General features: G+C 37.2%; 1 protein-coding gene across 15 annotated transcripts in view; it reads right to left on the bottom strand.

Moving 5' to 3' along the window:
* RNF111 (ring finger protein 111) overlaps positions 1 to 19,935 on the bottom strand; it is a 112,458-nt gene that overhangs the window by 63,626 nt on the left and 28,897 nt on the right. For all 15 annotated transcript variants that reach the window (XM_024232102.2, XM_024232105.2, XM_063715945.1 and 12 more), the window contains 1 exon segment: positions 4,435 to 5,333. In XM_024232102.2, coding sequence (XP_024087870.1) covers positions 4,435 to 5,314 — 880 coding nt within the window. In that variant the 5' untranslated portion in view covers positions 5,315 to 5,333.

The following is a 19,935-nucleotide window of genomic DNA, read 5'->3' as shown; positions in this document are numbered from 1 at the left end:
ACAGAGTAAGACTGTCTCAAAAAAAATAATAAATAAATAAAAATAGAATAAATTACCCAGTCTCAGGTATATCTTTATTAGCAACATGAGAATGAACTAATACAGTAAATTGGTACTAACAGAGTGGGGCGATTCTGTAAAGATATCTGAAAATGTGGAAGCAACTTTCGAACTGGGTAACTGGCAGAAGTTGCAAAAGTTTGGAGAGCTCCAAAGATAAGAAGATGTGGGGAAGTTTGGAACTTCCTAGAGACTTGTTGAATGGCTTTGTCCAAAATGCTGACAGTGATATGGACAATAAAGTCCAAGCTGAGGTAGCCTCAGATGAAGACAAGGAACTTCTTGGGAACTGGAGTAAATGGGTCACTCTTGCTATGCAAAGAGACTGGCAGCATTTTGCCTCTGCCTTAGAGGTCTGTGGAACCTTGAACTTGAGAGAGATGATTTAGGGTATATGCAAAAGTAATTTCTAAGAGCAAAGCATTCGAGAGAAAGCAGAGCATAAAAATTTGCAAAATTTGCAGCCTGACAATGTGATAAAAAAGAAAAACCCATTTTCTGGTGAGAAATTCAAACCAGCTCAGAAATTTGCATAAGTTATGTGGAACGAAATGTTAACGGGTATAATTACCCAATGTCTGTACCCTCATTGTATCTAGAAACTAACTTGCTTCTAATTTTACAGGCTCATAGGCAGAAGGGACTTGCCTTGTCTCAGATGAGACTTTGGACTGTGGACTTTTGAGTAAATACTGAAATGAGTTAAGACTTTGGGGAACTGTTGGGAAGGCATGATTGGTTTTGAAATATGAGGACATGGGATTTGGAAGGGGCCGGGGCAGAATGATATGGTCTGGCTGTATCCCCACCCAAATCTCACCTTGACTTGTAATAATTCCCACGTGTCATGGACAGGGCCAGATGGACATAATTCATGGGGGCAGTTTCCCACATACCATGTTCTCATGGTAGTAAGTCTCACAAGATCTGATGGTTTTATAAATGGGAGTTCCCCTGCACAAGCTCTCTCTTGCCTGCTGCCATGTAAGATATGACTTTGCTCCTCATTCACCTTCTGCCGTAATTGTGAGGCCTCCCCAGCCATGTAGAACTGTGAGTCAATTAAACCCCTTTCCTTTATAAATTACCCAGTCTCAGGTATGTCTTTATTAGCAGCGTGACAATGGATTAATACATGCACATTGCATGAAGAGTTGTCCCAGAAGCTCCACAGTAACTAATATCCATTCATCCATACAAATCATATTAACATGTAGTAAATAAGTCAAATTAAAAGTTTAGACATTCCAACTCTATCCAGAAAGCCTGAGTTCAAGTTCTAGTTCTACCAATTTGAATTAGCTAAGACTTTTTGCCAAATCACTTTATTTGAATCACTCAAAATATGACTAGGAAATAACCTATCTCCTAAGAATCTAAGGAAGTTAATTATTTGAAAGAGCTGAGATTTCTTGATAATAGAGCTAAGTCTCATTAATATTTCAGTTGAACTATTCTGAAAATAGTTTTAAAAAAATCATTGCAAACTGATTTTCCAAATGCTTCATCTGTAATATGAGTGTGATGATAACAGAATCCATCTCATATGAGTACTGGAAGGATTCAATGCGAATACACATAAAATAGAACATTACTGGCACAGAGTGAACACTCAACCAGTGTTAGATATTTTTATTATCATCACGACATTAGCATTGAGGAATTTAATGCAAACTTCTTGGAGGGCATTCTGGTAACAATAGCCAACAACATTTTCAATGCATATACCCTCTGAAACACTTTCAGTAATTATTCCTTAAGATACACTTACAAAGGTGTACAAAACGCAAGCGCAAGGTTGCTCAATGCAGCAAATATCAACTGACAAAAGCTGATTAAATAAATTATGGAACATCCACACAAAGGGAATACTATGCAAATGTCAAGAATTATGAGATAAGTATACATAGTTATATAAAAAGAGCCACATTATTTATTTATCCTTGAATAGCCTTTCACATTTTCTGAAGGAGATAAGAAACTACTAATAGTGATTACTTCAGGTTAATAGTAAGACTGGAGGATCTGAAGAAGAGATAAACTTTTATTTTCTATTTTATACTTACTTGATACTTTTAAAATTCCATATCGTGTGAATGTTATTAAATCATTATTTTTTTAAAAAACTAGTTTAAAGCAAATCACTTGTCTAGAAACCAGAAAACATTGGGTGTTGGTTTCAACATTTTGGATTTTTGTTTCTAATGTTTGAGGGTAGCGTCTGAAAATAATGTAGTTAAAATAACGTAATTCTGCCAAGAAAGGCAGTAAAAAAAAAAAAAAAAAAACACACGCTACAGTAAGTATTAAATAAGATTTTTAAATGAATTAAGTTTGGACTTCTCTTTAATACTTGAGGTTGTATGAACCCCTGGCACTGATAATGACATTCAATTACTATATTCTCATTCCCCTATAAACATCAGCTCCTTAGAACTTCTGCTCCACATCAACCATCCTGTCTCACTGACTTCAAGCACAAACTGAGCTCTGCTGTTCTCGCTCCCAAAACTAGTACATGCACATCCTGACCACTTGAGAAAAATGTGACAATTAAGCAAGACAACTCCTCATTTCCCTTATTCTCAGGAAATCTCTGGCAATGGTTATTCTACACTCCTCTCAGCTGGCAGTACATGATCAAAATGAACTCTTCTCAAAAAAGTATTTGTGTAGGTAAAACTGATCTGAACATGGCCAAGCCTAAGATTAATAACAAGGTTACTGGTTTAGGGTTCTGGCAAAAATAGAAAAATAAAAATGAAAAAGGAAAGAGATTCTTGGAAAAGGAAGAGACTCATAAAGAAGAAGAAGAAGAGAAGAAATGGCACATCCGAAAGTAGACTAGCAGGCCCTGACCTTAACAGGCAAGACATAAGGTAAAACTGAGAAAGCTTATGTTAGTATTAGAAACCATGACCTAGCTAGCCCTTTAGAAAGCTCTCCCTGGGCCCATTGCCCTATTCCCTAATTTCACAAGAAATTAATCTTTTCCCTCAGTTCAGACAGCTCTTCAATGCTCACTTCAACAACTCCCTTTAAATTACAACTGTAAAAGTGATGCATTATCTTAGGATGGTTTGTATACATGGAACATACATTTCAGGACTGTCTGCAAATAAACTTATTGTACTTAAATATCACATTTACTGTGTGTGTGTGTGAGAGAGAGAGAGAGTCAGCACGCATGAGCAAGAGCACACATGCTCAAGATCACTGATAGAAAATAGTCCCTATCCAATTTTAATTGATGTATTGTATGCACTATCAGGACTAAAAATCTCTGGGTCCTAGTATTAGAATAAAAGTTACCACTCAAATACTTGAAATTATTTTTCAGCTATAAAGAACATGATAACAGCAAACAACAAGAATACAGTACTTAAAGAAAAAATATTGAGAGCCCAAGGCACGTGGATCGCCTGAGTAAGGAGTTCAAGACCAGCATGGGCAACTTGACAAAACCCATCTCTACCAAAAATACAAAAATAAGCCAGGTGTGGTGGTGTGTGCCTATAGTCCCAGCTACTTGAGGTGCTGAGGTGGGAGGACGGCTTGAGCCCAGGAGGTGAAGGTTGCAGTGAACCAAGACTGCATCACTGTACTCCAGCCTGAGCAACAAAGCCAGATGCTGCCTCAAAAAAAAAGAAAAAAAAAATTAGCCAGTCTTTTTTAGTGACTAGAACTGTTCTTACTATGGTTGAATCCATCATACCGGTAGCTGAAAAAGTATTCATAACAGTCAAGCATACTAAAGAAACACAAGGAAAAAAATGTGTACCATAAATGAAGAACGTATATAAAATATAATCTAATATGTATAAAATGTAATAAATGAGGCCAGGTGCGGTGGCTCATGCCTGTAATCCCATCACTTTGGGAGGCCGAGGTGGGCAGATAATTTGAGGTCAGGAGCTCAAGACTAGCCTGTTCAACATAGTGAAACCCCGTCTCTACTAAAAATACAAAAATTAGCTGGGCATGGTGGTGGGCACCTGTAATCCTGGCTACTTGGGAGGCTGAGGCAGGAGAATTGCTTGAACCCAGGAGGCGGGGGTTGCAGTGAGCCGAGATTGCACCACTGCACTCCAGCCTGGGTGACACAGTGAGACTCTGTTTCAGAAAAAAAAAAAGTAATGAATGGTTATTCCCCCAAAAAACTCTGACTTATTTTTGTCACTAGAAATTTTTTTAATTTTTATCTTAGCATTAGAGTCATGGTTTAATACTGCAATTGGTAATTTATATGACTTAAAAATAAAAGTAATAGAACCTGATAGTCCCTTTAAATAAAATCAGTAAGACACAAACAAAAAATTAAGCACAAATACAATGCAATAGGTTCCATGTTTTACTCAGCTTAAACATTTTTACCTGAGGGAACAGCTGGATTGTTTTGGTGGTTTTCACTGGCAGAAACAAACAAATCTTCTTCTCCTTCAGTTGATGAGCTAGAAGAGGATTCACTGCTGAGGTCATTCTCACTGGAACTACTAGAACTAGGTAGCAAGGCATATTTTCTTCGAGCTAACACTTCTCGTTTCTTCCTCTGCATTAATATCCTCTCTTTTTGTTTCTGTGTCCTCTGTGAGGAATTATTTTTTACAAATCTCTTTCTGCATGGAAGTCTCCGTAATGAACTGCCATGTAAACAGGGTCTTTTCATTAACAATCCCGATACAGATTCTGTCTCAGTCCGAGGCCACTTATGAGACCGTGCACTATGGCTTCTACTTTTAGCATTCAAAATGGTCTGGGAATGTCTTACAGAGACTTCTTTATCCTCATCTGAAGTCACAGTATCAGAATCTCCAAAATGCAGACTAGATGAAGGAGAAGAAAGACAATCACTAAAAGAGGAATCATTATCTTCATCACTTGGTGTTCCTAAGTGTTGCCTCAGTCCTAATATTCCCTGGTTTTCTTTAACACAATTCTGCACATACGAAGGGCCAGCCTGCTGGCTTTTGCGTTTTTTCCTCACAACAAGACTTTTTTCTTGTTCTTGCTGGTTACCATTCATGTCCTTCTCTTGCTTTTGAGAATCATCACACAGATGAGAGAATTCATTCCCCACTTTACTATTAATCATCTCAACTCCTGCAGGAAAACTTTTGGCGGCCCCAATGGGCTCTGGATGCAAAAGGATCCCTTTCAGACTCTCCTGTGTCTTTGGTGCATCAGAAGGAATCTCACTCTTCATATCCACTTTTAAGGTGTAGAGCTCGTTATATTCAGGAGTCCATTGAGACATGGGAAACTTTAACGAAAGCCTAGAAGACAAAATCAGATATTTAAAAGATTTTTAATGTGTTTTATTATACTATTTAATTGAAGAGTTCTCAAATTCCACCAAGAAGATCCCTTATAAAGGCAGAACTGTCTTTTACTCATCAGTACATAAAATGTCTGTTATGAATTACTTTACTGTTCTTATAAAACGTTTTTCTCTGGTCACTCTACTCATGCATCCAATTTTTAGAAATACAGTAAATATAGAGCATAAGCCTACTTAAAAACTTCTATTAACCAAAAACTGATCTTATTGCATATCTTACTACCTTCAGCAACAAAACACATTTGGTCAAATCAAACTATTCCTTCAAAACCTATTTCAGTGAAATATAGATAAAAGGATTTGAATTCAAAAGACTCATTAGTCAACATGTTTTACCCCTGGTATGACATTTTTAAGTGGTTATTATTAAATATTTCTATACATCTAGATGGTTACTACATTAGATTGATACTATTAATAATGAGCTAATGAATATAAGCTTCTCTTTTCCATTTTTTTTTCCTTCATACTACTCTATTAATTCTCTAATGAGAATCTGAATTCTCCTGATAGTAGACACAACTATTGCATTTCAGTTTTAGATACAAAAAGATTACAGCCAAGACTGTGGGCTGCTGAAGATCATTCAGTTAAATAAACAGTACAGCAGAATATAAAATCAAACTCTGTACAGCTATCTAAATCATTCAACATCTTAAATTACGAGCTGCCAAAAAGAGATCTGAATTTAAAGCATTTACATCAATGCAATGTACATATGAAAATAATGTAATAGTACATATCATGACTCAAAATGAAACATATTTATCAGAAAGGCAGTAAATGTGACAAATGAAGAGCTTTACTAGTGCAAAATATGAATAAACAATGTTAACATATTTTTAACAAGTTTTTATTAAGTATAGCATACATACATATTCTAAGTTTATAGATCAAGGAACACTAACAAAATGAACACCTCTATGTAACTGGCACACAGATAGAGAAACATAACCAGCACCCTAGGAATCTTCTTCCCATTACTATAGCCCACCAAATTGTTAACCACTATTGTAACTTCTGACACCATAGATTTATTTTGCCCATAAAATACATTTTTAAACCAGTTCCTAAAAAGCGAATACAACAGCTGTTTAATAAGCAAGTATTTTCCCTCTCTACAAATGGGTTACAGAAATATATGATCTTACAGGTCTCCCATGTTACTGTAGTATATAACTTTACCATCAGAACAAATGACAATAATTAAGGCATAGAATGACCTATTCCTACAGAAAGCTATCAAAACCACTATCTTCTTTTATTCTTATTCACAAGGACAGGCAGTGCTGTATCCAAGATCAGCCATCATGCCTTATCTGTAGTTCAGCAGGATCAGTGATAAACCAGGAACACAAAGATGAGTGAACATGAGCATGGCAATGAGCAAATTACAGAAGGCAGCCAGTCAGACAAGAATCACTTCAATTAAAGGCAAGAAAACAGAAGTCACAATGATAAAACACAGGTACATGTGATCTAAGAGTTGAATGGGGCCAAATAGGACGGCTGTAATAAAGTGCACAGGTAATAACAAGTGTTAGAGAGGATGCAAAAAAAAAAACATTGGAACCCTCACATATTGCTGATGGAAATGTAAAATGATACAAGCTACTTTGGGAAGCGGTCTAGCAGATCCTCAAAAATTAAATACAAACTGGGCGTGGTGGCTCATGTCTGTAATCCCACCACTTTGGGAGGCCAAGGCGGGCGGATCACTGGAGGCCAGGAGTTCGAGACCAGCTGGTCAACATGGCGAAACCCCATCTCTACTAAAAATACAAAAATTAGCCAGGCTAGTGGCGCATTGACTGTAATCCCAGCTACTTGGGAGGCTGAAGCATGAGAATCACTTGAACGTGGGAGGCAGACGTTACAGTGAGCTGTGATTGCACCGCTACAGTCCAGCTTGGGCGACAGAGCAAGACTCTATCTCAAGGAAAAAAAAAAAAAAAAATTAAACACAATTGCTATATGATCTAGCATTTCCACTCCTAAGTATGTACCCAAAAGAAATGAAAACACATATTCATAAAAAAAACTTATAAACAGCAACATTAGTCATAACAGCCAAAAAGTGGGAACACAAATGCCAATCAACTGATGAATAAATAAATACATACAAAAGATTATTACTCAGCAATAGAAAGAAATGAAGTACGGTAGTCCCTCACTATCCAGTTTAACTTTCCACAGCTTCAGTTACTCACAGTATGAGAGAGAGAGACCACATTCACGTAAGTTTTATTACAGTACGTTGTTAGAATTTTGCTACTTTGTTGTTGTTAGTCTCTTATTCTGCCTAATTTATAAATTAAACTTTATGATAGGCATGTAGGTATATGAAAAAAAAAACACTACATGGTTTCAGGCATCCACTGGGGGACTTAGAATGGTTTCCCCTTGGACGGGGGCGGGGACTACCATACTGATTCAAGCTACAACATGGATGAACAATATGCTAAGTAAAAGAAACCAGTCAAAAAGATAACATAATGTAAGATTCCCTTTATATGGAATGTCTGGAATAGGCAAATCTACAGAGCTAGAATGTGGTTACCTAGGGCTGGGGATGACAGGAGGATTCAACTATGATGGCCAAAAAGCATGGAGTTTCTGGCCAGGTGCAGTAGCTCACGCCTGTAATCCCTATACTTTGGGAGGCCGAGGCGGGCAGATCACCTGAGGTTAGGAGTTCGAGACCAGCCTGGCCAACATGGTAAAACCCCGTCTCTACTAAAAACACAAAAAATTAGCCAGGTATGGTGGCGTGCACCTGTAATCCCAGCTACTCAGGAGGCTGAGGCAGGAGAATTGCTTGAACCAGGGAGGCAGAGGTTGTACTGAGCCGAGATCACACCACTGCACTCCAGCCTGGACAACAAGAGTGAAACTCCGTCTCAAAAAAAAAAAAAGGTGGGCCAGGTGCAGTCGCTCACGCCTGTAATCCTACCACTTTGGGAGGCTGAGGTGGGTGGATCACCTGAGGTTAGGAGTTAGAGACCAGCCTGACCAACATGGTGAAAAGAAACCCTGTCTCTACTAAAAATACAAAAATTAGCCGGGCATGGTGGCAGGCACCTGTAATCCCAGCTACTCAGGAGGCTGACACAGGAGAATCGCTTGAACCCAGGAGACAGAGGTTGCAGTGAGCCGAGATTGCGCCATTGCACTCCAGCCCGGGCAACAGAGCAAGACTCTGTCTCCCAAAAGAAAAAAGAAAAAAGGGTATAGAATTTCTTTTCTTTTCAGTGAACTGAAAATGTTCTACAATTGATTGTGGTGCCGGCTATTCAACTCTGGGAATATACTTAAAACCCAATGAAATTAAATCTCAATAAAACTCCTGCCAGAAAGTCAAGAGGTTTAAAAAAAGTTAAAAAGTCAAGAGGAAAAGTATCAAGATTTCTAGGCATCAGATAATTATATAGACTCCATCAACAACAGAAGTCTCATGATGTATGTTGGAAACAGCTGGGGTTCTTCCAGAAACCCATGTCAGACTTATGTTCTGGTGGATTTCAGAGGAGGAGATCTTGGAGTCTTTATTGGCTGAAGATTTACAAATTAGACTCCTCGTCCATAATTACTAAGTCCTCATGTGGATAACTGAGATCATGAGAAGCAATGAAAACTTGCCAAAAACCAGACAAATTCTGAGAACATGCAGCCACACATTAATTTACAAAGAAGTGATTCACAGCACAATTAACTAAACCCAATTTCTTTTCCATCATTTCATGCCCCAAAGCCAAAACAATGCAATCAACTCTTTATGGTTAAATCTGCTCTGATTTTTGATCAGTTCAGTCTGTCCAATGAGACAAGGGTACAGGGGAGCAAGGAGGGGTGGTTTGGTGTATGCTGTGGTGTGTGTACACCAGTTAACTGTTCTCTGAGTTACTATGTCATGCAGTCATTCAATGCAAAATTAATATCCCATATAACTAAGAGGTTCCCACCCAGGGAGTAATTCATACTATTTTTTTCTTCTAAAATCCATCGCTGTATTGTATCATGTTCTAAATTTTTTTTCTAAAATCCATCGCTGTAATTATATCAGGCTGTATTTTTAACTGAGAAGAGGAAAGTTCAAAAGGAAATAAACACAAGTATTGCATTTAACTTAAAAAGCAGCAAATATAACAGATAATATTCTAAATTATTTGCTGTTTGATAAAACCGTATTCTAGTCTTTTATTTTTGTAAAAATTATTGGCCGATCTAATTTACAAAGGAGGCAAATGTGTACAAGATATATTTCCTTGGTGACATTATAAATGGCTTGCTGTTATACACTGTTTCAATACTGAAACCATAATACTAGTCCCTCTTTGTGTAGATTGATCCAATCATTTTATTGCTATGTCATGATGACTGCATGCTAATTACTCCTGATACTAGTGTAGAATACACCACTATTAGTAAACCTTGCACTAAGAAAATACGATAGCTAAAAAAAACACTAACTTTCAAAACTAAAAATTAGGGTTGGGATTTAGTAATTCACATTACAAACAACTTTATGTGAGCCAAAGGAGGAAAAATCCATTAAGACTATCCACACAACTCTGAGGAACTCTACTTCTAAACTGTGATACACTATTATTGGTATGATGCTTCACCACCAATTATAAATATGAATACTTGTTTCAACTTTAAATAAAAATGTAATGATTGCTTACATGACTCTAAAGAAATAAGATTTTAAAAGAAAAAAAAAAGCCGGCCGGGCACAGTGGCTCACGCCTGTAATCCCAGCACTTTGGGAGGCCAAGGCGGGCAGATCACCTGAGGTTGGGAGTTCGAGACCAGCCTGACCAACATGGAAAAAACCCGTCTCTATCAAAAATGCAAAGTTAGCAAGGCGTGGTGGCACATGCCTGTAATCCCAGCTACTTGGGAGGCTGAGGCAGGAGAATCGCTTGAACCCACAATGCAGAGGTTGCTGTGAGCCGAGATCGCGCCACTGCACTCCAGCCTGGGCGACAACAGCAAAATTCTGACTCAAAAGAAAAAAAAAAAAAAAAGCCATAGATGACTTGGCATTTTTCTACAAAAGTTTTAGAGATTATCAGAAAATCAACTAGAAATATGTCTACCATTTAACTATCTTTTTAATATAATTAAGTGAAAAAAATAATACTTGTACTACAGGGATATCACTTGGAGTGTGTATTAAATTTTTAATTCTCTTATTTATTTTACTATGTGCCAGCTTAAGTATATTAAATCAAATGCCTGACAGAATATTCTCTTCTACTACCTATAACTACTACTACTCATATCTAGATAATACAGACAATATGCTTTGTTACATATTCTAAATAGTCAAAATTTCATTAGCAAGAAAGGTATTTTCCCTAAAAAGTATCACTCTGGACCCTTAAGTGCATTAGCTCATACTAAAATTTCTCAAGAGATTTCTGCTAGGAGTATACAACCTAATAATGAACTCAATTATGAAAAGAATAGTGGGACCCTTGTTAAACTTATTATCTTTCCTAGTAGAAAGGAAAAAGTTATACTCAGGATAACTGCTATGAAACTGTAAGATAAACTTGATTTCTGGCTGGGCACAGTGGCTCACGCCTGTAATCCCAGCACTTTGGAAGGCCGAGGAGGGCGGATCGTAACAGCATTATTTGCAAAAACCAAAAGGTGGAAGCATCTGAAGTGTCCACTGAAGTGATAAATAGATAAACAAATGTGATATACATGTACAATGAAATAGTACTCAGCCTTAAAAACGAAACCCTGACGCATTACAACATGGATGAATCTTGAAGACATTACGCTAAGTGAAATAAGAAGACACAACAAGACAAATATTGTATGATTCCACTTATATGAATTACCCGGAGTAGTCAAATTCCTAGACAGAAAATAAAATGGTGGTTGCGAGGGCCTGAGGGAGGGGGAGAATAGGAGTTAGTATTCAACAGTTACTGAGTTTCAGTCGGGGAAGATAAAAAGTTGTGGAAATAGATGGAGATGTTGCACAACAATGTCAACGTACTTAATGCCAAATTATAAACTTAAAAATGGTAATTTTATGTTACGTACATTTAAACCACCAAAATAATTCAAAAGAGATATTGTTATAAAACATTATCCTGAAAAGGCTAGTAAAGTCACTCAAAAAAGAGAATGGGCATAAATATGTAAAAGAACATTTAATCCTATGTTGGCATCTGCTTCTCAGAGAATCTGGACTAAAACACACTTTAAAAAATCACCCTCTCTTCCTCATCACTCAAACTCATATTCTGTCTTTCATAAAGTACTTGCTACTAACTGAAAAGATCTTGCTAGCCTATTTATTACACAAAGCATCTCAGTAGAATGTAAGTTCCAAGGAAGTGGGAATCTCATCTAGGCAGATCTCTAGCAATGAAAACAGTTGACTGGCACATAGTAGGCACTCAATTAGTATTTTTTTAAATTGCATTAACCTGTAAAAGAATGGGTAAAAGGAAGGAAGTAAAACACAACTGCCATATTTCTAGCTTAGGTAACTAAGAATATGGTGACACCAATAGCTGAGACAGAAAAGAAAATATGCAGAATGAGAATAATAATAACAAAATTAGGAAATTAATACCTAAGATTTCTTGAATATTTACTATTGCCCAATTTCCTTTTTCAGGTATTCTGTAGCCACAAGATATTTACCATGTAACTGGGGATAATCAGGTCCTTAAAAGAGAGAAACTGACCATAGAAAAGAACAGTAGAGAAACAAAAGATTTTTTCCTATATATTATTAGTAAACTGATCTACATGCTACTTCTTGGGGAATAGGAAATATTAAACAGGAAAGTGGTTGCATCTTCCAGAAAGTCTATTAAGATCACTCTTCATGTCCCTTAGGGTCTCAAGGCTCAAAGTTATAAAGTAAATCTTCAAATTAGACTGGCAGGATTCAGCTCACAGACACGGTTTGTTTGGCATATATAATTCAGGGGGAAAAAGACTGATGGTTAATAGTGAAACACTATAGGCATTCTCATTAAAATCTGGAAGAAAAAAGGAATTCATTGTTATACAACACTGTTCTGGGAAGGCTAGTAAAGTCATTTAAACAAGGAAATGGGCATATGTATTTAAAAGAAGGTAATTTTTTTCATTATTGGCAGATGACATTGACAAATGAGCTCAACAATAGAAAACCACTGGCAACAGTAAGACAGGCCAGTTACTTATATATTTACCAAACATATATAAATAAAAATAACATTCCAAAAATCAATGACTTTCCTTTACACAGAGTAGCTAGTTAGAAAATACTACAGAATAACAAAAATATACTACTTACAATAGGAATGAAAATATTTAATATCTGATATGAAATTTAACAAGAGACACAAAGGACCTACATGAAAACAATTATAACAATGTCAGTTACACAAAAATTTATGGGAAATTCAATTTGATGCCAAAATAATAGCAAATTCTTTCAATTACAAAACAGGGTAAACCAGCATGCTATTTCCTCACTTTCTTTTTTTTTTTTCTTTGAGATTGAGTCTCGCTCTTGTCACCCAGGCTGGAGTGCAGTGGTGTGATCTCGGCTCACTGCAACCTCCGTCTCCCGGGTTCAACCGATTCTCCTGCCTCAGCCTCCCGAGTAGCTGGGATTACAGACATACACCACCATGCCCAGTTAATTATTTGTATTTTTAGTAGAGACAGGGTTTCACCACGTTGGCCAGGCTGGTCTCGACCTCCTGATCTCAGGTGATCCTCCCGCCTCAGCCTCCCAAAGTGCTGGGATTACAGGCGTGAGCCACCGCGCCCAGCCAATTTCCTCACTTTCAAAGATTCTCTGTCATCCAGGGAATCCACCAGAACACTGCAGATCTGTTCATACTTTTGCATCAAGCAGCCCAGAATTTCTCCTTACTTTTCTCAGATCCAAATTAAAAACTAGACACCCTCTAGGTAGAGAGCAGGAAGGACAGGCAATCTCCTTATTGGATGTGTCTATGCTGATATTAATAATGAGAAGTTTCCTATTATTTGCCAATGTCACTTTGGTGAGTCTTTTGGTTGCATTTAAAAGACACTGGAAGAATGATTTACATGAAGTGTGAAGACGTTAAACAACCTAAACCCAAAGACGTTCACTATACTCCTTAACCTAAACAGATATCCACAGAAACAATTACTTGTTAAAAGAGGACTGCATAAGGGATAGCCATGTGAGGAGACTGAAGGACATCCTCCATTCCATGTTGGTCTGGATATTACTGCTCATGCTATAAAAAGGAATGAAAATACAGTTAAAGGGAGATTAGAACTGTCAGATTCTGGAAGTCAAAGTTATCTTTTGGGAGGTCTGTCCAGGATAACTATCTCCTCTGACATGTAAAGAGGAGCTGAGAAGCAAAGATGGAACCATGCTTACATTTAGACAGACTTTCACATGATTTTAATATCTCAGCTAAGGCTTGCTCTGAATGAAGTAAAATTCTCTGTCGCCTCTAAGTATAAAGACCTCAAAACACTTAGGGTAGAGAACTAGCTAACAGACAAAACCACTAAGAGGAAAATTTCAAGGTTAATTAGTCTTATAAAATATTTCCAAAATATTTTATAGGAAGCTTGGCCAGGTGTGGTAGCTCATGCTTGCAATCCCAGCATTTGGGAGGCCAAGGTGGGGGGATCACTTTAGGTCAGGAGTTAAGAGTCCAGCCTGGCCAACATGGTGAAACCCCGTCTCAACTAAAAATACAAAAATTAGCCAGGCATGGTGGCACGCGCCTGTAGTTCCAGCTACTTGGGAGGCTGAAGCAGGAGGATCGCTTGAACCTGGGAGGCAAGGTTGCAGTGAGGTGAAGTCACGTCACTGTACTTCAGCCTGGGTGACAGAGCAAACTCTGACTCAAAAGAAAAAAAAATTTATAAGAAGCTAGAGAAAATGAAGGCATAGCAATAACCAAAAAGCTACAGTAAATCCAGGAAACGTGAAATTATAGAAAATGAAATATTCAATGAATACTGAGTGATAAACAGTGATGTAGATTTTCAATCTAGGGATCACTGAGTTACAGTCTTGAGTCTGCCCCTATGTAATCTTGGCCATAGTACTCTCTGAAACTGTTTCTAGTCTATAAAATTGGAATAATAATAGTACTTACCTCATGAAATTCCGTAACGGTTAAATGAGAGTACGGAACAAAGCACATGGCATAATGGCTGTTATTATTAATTACTTTCCTAAAGGAGCAGGTACATACATAAGACTTAACATTTAAGACTTTCTCTTATACCTAAAAATAAATGAAATCTTTGAGATCCAGAAGGGCATAGGCCAGGCGTGGTGGTTCACACCTATAATCCCAACACTTTGGGAGGCCAAGACAGGCGGATGACTTGAGGTCAGGAGTTCGAAACCAGCCTAGCCAACATAACAAAACCCTGTCTCTACTAAAAATACAAAAATTAGCCGGGCATGGTGGCACCCACCTGTAATCCCAGCTACTGGCGAGGCTGAGACAGGAGAATCACTTGAACCCACAAGGCGGAGTTTGCAGTGAGCCGAGATCGCATCACTGCACTCCAGCCTGGGAAACAGAGCAAGACTTCGTCTCAAACAAACAAACAAAAAAAGGCAGGGCATAAAATCTGGGATCTAACCTATGAGGACACAGAGGCATAAGAATGATACAAAGGACTCTGGGGGAAAGGGTGGAAACTGAGGTCAGGGATAAAAGACTACACATTAGGTACAGTATACGTGGCTCAGGTGATGGGTACACCAAAATCTCAGAAATCACCACTAAAGAACTTATTCATGTAACCAAACACCACCTGTTTCCCAAAAACCTATTGAGATTTAAAAAATAAAAATTAAAACAACAAAAAAGAAGGGAATCAAAAACTGTTCCCACAAAAGTTTGAAGTATAGAAACAAAAAACCAAATTTCTTTAGCATAAAACGTATCAAAGCCAAGAATTCTACAGACTTTCCTCTATTATGGAGGACTGGAGTTTGGTAGCTGGATGTTTCAGCCCCCTAAATTCTAATACCAGATATTCTGCTTTTGGAAACAGATAAGTTAAACCTCTCTCAAATAAAAGGTTTCAATTTCTCAGTGAACTTAATGATTTTCTCATCTGTCTTGTTAAAGCATTCTGAAATCCTTAAATATTAGTCATCAAAGAGAAACATAACATCAACTTACATCTCCTGTCAATACAAACTGGGTGAAGTTCAATATGTTACAGCGTCTACTGCTCTAGCAATGACTCTGTTATTATCACGGCTAATAGCAAAATGAAGGGTGTATCTAACCTCACAAGCCTAAACAGTATCTGGGAGTCAGTTCTTTTTTGGTAGGGTGGCAGCACTACAAGTCATAGGGGCATACTGCACAAGTGTCTAATATTTCTGGTAAGGAAGCCTGGATCCTGAAATGTATACTGAAACATAAAATATGAGACATAAAGATACTGCTAATTAATTACTATGTATTACAATATATAATGCATATTTACTATATATAATACATATTATATATTGTGTTATATTTATGTACAGCATATACATATATGTATTATCTTTATTGTATATAGAATTATGTATCTTACAAAATATATAGTATATTTGCATATTACATATCTAACAAATTTTATATATCTAACATGTAAAATATGTATTCTATGTATGAGTATATATTTATATCTTATGTAATACGAAATATAAAATTATATGATATATAAAATAAAATCTAAGAAACTAAACTCAAAAATCCATTAACCCCATTTCGGTGCAGTAGCTGTATTTTTCTATCAATAAATACTTTTGTGTTTTTTGTTTTTTGTTTTTTTCAGACAGAGTCTCAGTCTGTCACCCAGGCTGAAGTGCAGTGGCACGATCTCGACTCACTGCAACCTCCACCTCCCAGGTTCAAGCAATTCTGCTGCCTCAGCCTCCCGAGCAGCTAGGACTACAGGTACACACCACCACACCTGGCTAATTTTTGTATTTTTCAGTAAGACAGGGTTTCACCACGTTGGCCAGGCTGGTCTCGAATTCCTGACCTCAGGTGATCCACCCACCTCAGCCTCCCAAAGAGCTGGGATTACAGGCATAAGCCACCACGCCCGGCTTAAATACTTTTAAATATCCAGTAATAACAATTTTAAAAGTGCAATGGAAAAAAGATCACTTTCCCCAAAGCAACAAAAATAGCTATATAGTTATTCCAAGGTATTAAGCCTGACAAGAACAGCCTGACAAGAATGGTGTATAAACCTATATGAAAAACACTACAAAACTGTATAACAGGATGTTAACAGACAATCCTAGTAAAGAGCGAGACCTCATTTCTGGATGAACAAGGACTCCAAACTGGCTCTGTCACAAATTAGAAGAAACCCAATTTTTTTTAAAACTGTGAAACATAAACATTACCATCAGACATATCAGACCTTTAAAAACACTGTATTTTTTCAAATGGCCTGAATACATACACCTAAGGATCCATTCAACTCAATATTGTTTGCATCTTCTCATTATTTTGTTCAGTGGAACTTTAAAATAATTAAAACTTAATTTAAGAAAATAAATAAATGGATCACACCTGTAATCCCAGCAGTTTGCGAGGCCAAGGCACGTGGATCCCTTGAGCCCAGGGGTTCAAAACCACCCTGGGCAACATGATGAAACCTCACCTCTACAAAAAAAAAATATATATATATACGTATATATATATATACACAAAATTTATACATATATAATATATATATTATATTTTGTGTATATATATATTTTGTGTATATATATATTTTGTGTATATATATATACACAAAAATTAGCCAGGGTGGTGGCGTCTCACCTACTCAGGTGGCTAAGGTGGGAGGATCACTTGAGCCTGGAAGGCAGAGGCTGCAGTGAGCTGAGGTCTTACCACTGCACTCCAACCTGGGCCACAGAGCATGGCGCTGTCTCAAAAAAAAAGAAAAAAGAGAAGAAACAAATGTACAGTTACATGCACAACTGAGAGCGCAGGAAAAAAAGGGAAAAACTGAACTCAAACTTTTTTTCATCCTTATTTAAAAAAAAAGTATTACATAAAATTAACTGCTAAGCAGCCTTTTAAAATCAGGCAGGATTTGTACAAACTGTTATTGAAAGTATGGATCATTTTCTTTAAATAGACTACAAGTAAGTCTACTATTACAGGATTCTTCTTTGTAAAACAACTCTTTAATATATGCATTTGAAAAATACACACTTAACAGTTTGGGAGTGAAACAACAGGGTAGAAATTTATAGCACTGGGCTGGGGTCTTTTACCCTTTATAAGTTTCTGTATATATACTTTGCTTTTTTCTAAAAAGTAACCATTTTACCAATTTTTAACTTAAAGATTTTTTAAGGAAATAAATTATGAGACCATAATATGTTTAAATTTTCCACTACATTAGAACACAACTTTGTTGACAACAGATTTCTACACAAACAAATCAAATATATGCAAGCACTATTTTTACAGGAATCTTGGCTAGGCATAAAATTTCTTAAGTGACCAGAAATGACCACCAATCCTGGACACCTTAATGACAGAATAGGGCAGAAACTCAGAAATGGCAGTGACTGTTAGCAGATTAGAATGAAATTGTCAAATGTGAGAACTGATTTTTACTTACTGCTGTTAGTCTACAATTCTAGGCATGTTGTTTTTGAACCCATCTTTACAAATAAATTTTAATGCTCGAAAATGATAATAATTTATCAAACCATTTCAAAAATTCTTCATTAAAAATGTAATAATTATGATTGCTGCATTAATGGAAAGTAGTCTATAAAAGCTCAACAAATAGGCTGGGCACGGTGGTTCATACCTATAATCCCAGCGCTTTAGGAGGCTGAGGCAGGTGGATCACCTGAGGTTGGGAGTTCGAGACCAGCCTGGCCAACATGATGAAACCCCGTCTCAACTTAAAATACAAAAAATTAGCTGGGCATGATGGCGGGTGCCTGTAATCTCAGCTACTCAGGAGGCTGAAGCAGGAGAATTGTTTGAACCCAGGAAGTGGAGGTTGCAAAGAGCTGAGATTGTGCCATTGCACTCTAGCCTGGACAACAAGAGCAAAACTCCATCTCAAAAAAAAAAAAAAAAAAGAGTTCAACAAATAATGTGACAAACCTGGAAGACAAACCTCCAGGACCTTTTGTTCTTGATAATTCAAGTAATAAATCTGTCAACTTTCAAAGCTTCAAACTTACAAACTACTCTTAGAGATTTCTGTTATTTTAACTTCCAGTTTCCAAAACTGAACTTTAAGTGGCTTCCAGATTTCCTTGGAGATTGGAACTGAAGAGTTCTCTCTTTTAAAGTGATAGAAGCCAAACCTAAAGACAATTTATGTTTTTATAAATATATGGAAAAGATGTCTGCTTCAACATGTCTTCAAAATTTAACAATCTGTAACAGGTAAATGTAAAATGAAACCATATTCCCAAATAAGCTCTTAAATCTTTACAGCAGCACATTTTACATTTTGAACTATTAATTTTTTTGTCAATACTATTAAATGGCTTGGTCTTTCTCTTATGAATAAGCATTGTCACATATGCTGAATGACACATTTACGATCTCTAGAAAATCAAACTTAAAAATACAAAAATAAACATTATTGTGGCCTATACAGCAGCGGTTCCCAACCTTTTTGGCACCAGGGACCCGTTTCGTGGAAGACAATTTTTCCATGGACCCAGGGTGGGGGTGGGTGGGTGTGGTTTGAGATGATTTGAGTACATTTATTGTGCACTTTATTTCTATTATCATTGCACTGCAATATATAATATTATACAATTCACCGTAAGATAGAATCAATGGGAGCCCTGGGCTTGTTCTCCTGCAACTAGATGGTCCCAAGTGGGGGTGATGGGAGACAGTGACAGATCATCAGGCATTAGATTCTCTTAAGGAGCACGCAACCTAGATCCCTCACATATGCAGTTCACAATAGGGTTCACGCTCCTACAAGAATGCCGCTGCTGATCTGACAGGAGGCAGAACTCAAGCAGTAATGTGAGTGATGGGGAGTGGCTGTAAATATAGATGAAGCTTCACTACTCATCCACCACTCACCTACTGGTACATGGCCTAGTTCCTAATAGGCCACAGATGGGTACCAGTCTGTGGCCCAGGGGTTGGGGAACCCTGCTATACAGAACCCTTTGGAGAAAACAATGTCACTGAAGCCGTGAGCACATCCTTGTGAGAGGCAGGAAATACTGTTTGAAATAGGTAGGGTAGAACAAAATTATGGTGGGCCTGGCAAGATGAAAAATGTTGACTGATATAGTATATGCTCAATTATTCAAATAATTACAGAATAACTACTTTATATGCTGGATCTGTGGGCAGAGACAGAAAATACAGGGTCCCATCCTTCAAGAAGCTCACAATTTAGTATAACGGAAAGAAATACAGAATATAAATAATTAGGCCAAAGTGGGCAGATCACGAAGTTAAGAGATCAAGACCATTCTGGCCAACATGGTGAAACCCCATCTC

This window comes from Pongo abelii, chromosome 16, assembly GCF_028885655.2.
Source record: "Pongo abelii isolate AG06213 chromosome 16, NHGRI_mPonAbe1-v2.0_pri, whole genome shotgun sequence".
NCBI lineage: Eukaryota > Metazoa > Chordata > Mammalia > Primates > Hominidae > Pongo > Pongo abelii.
Note: the sequence above shows the minus strand (reverse complement) of the source record. Positions and strands in the feature narration are given on the sequence as shown.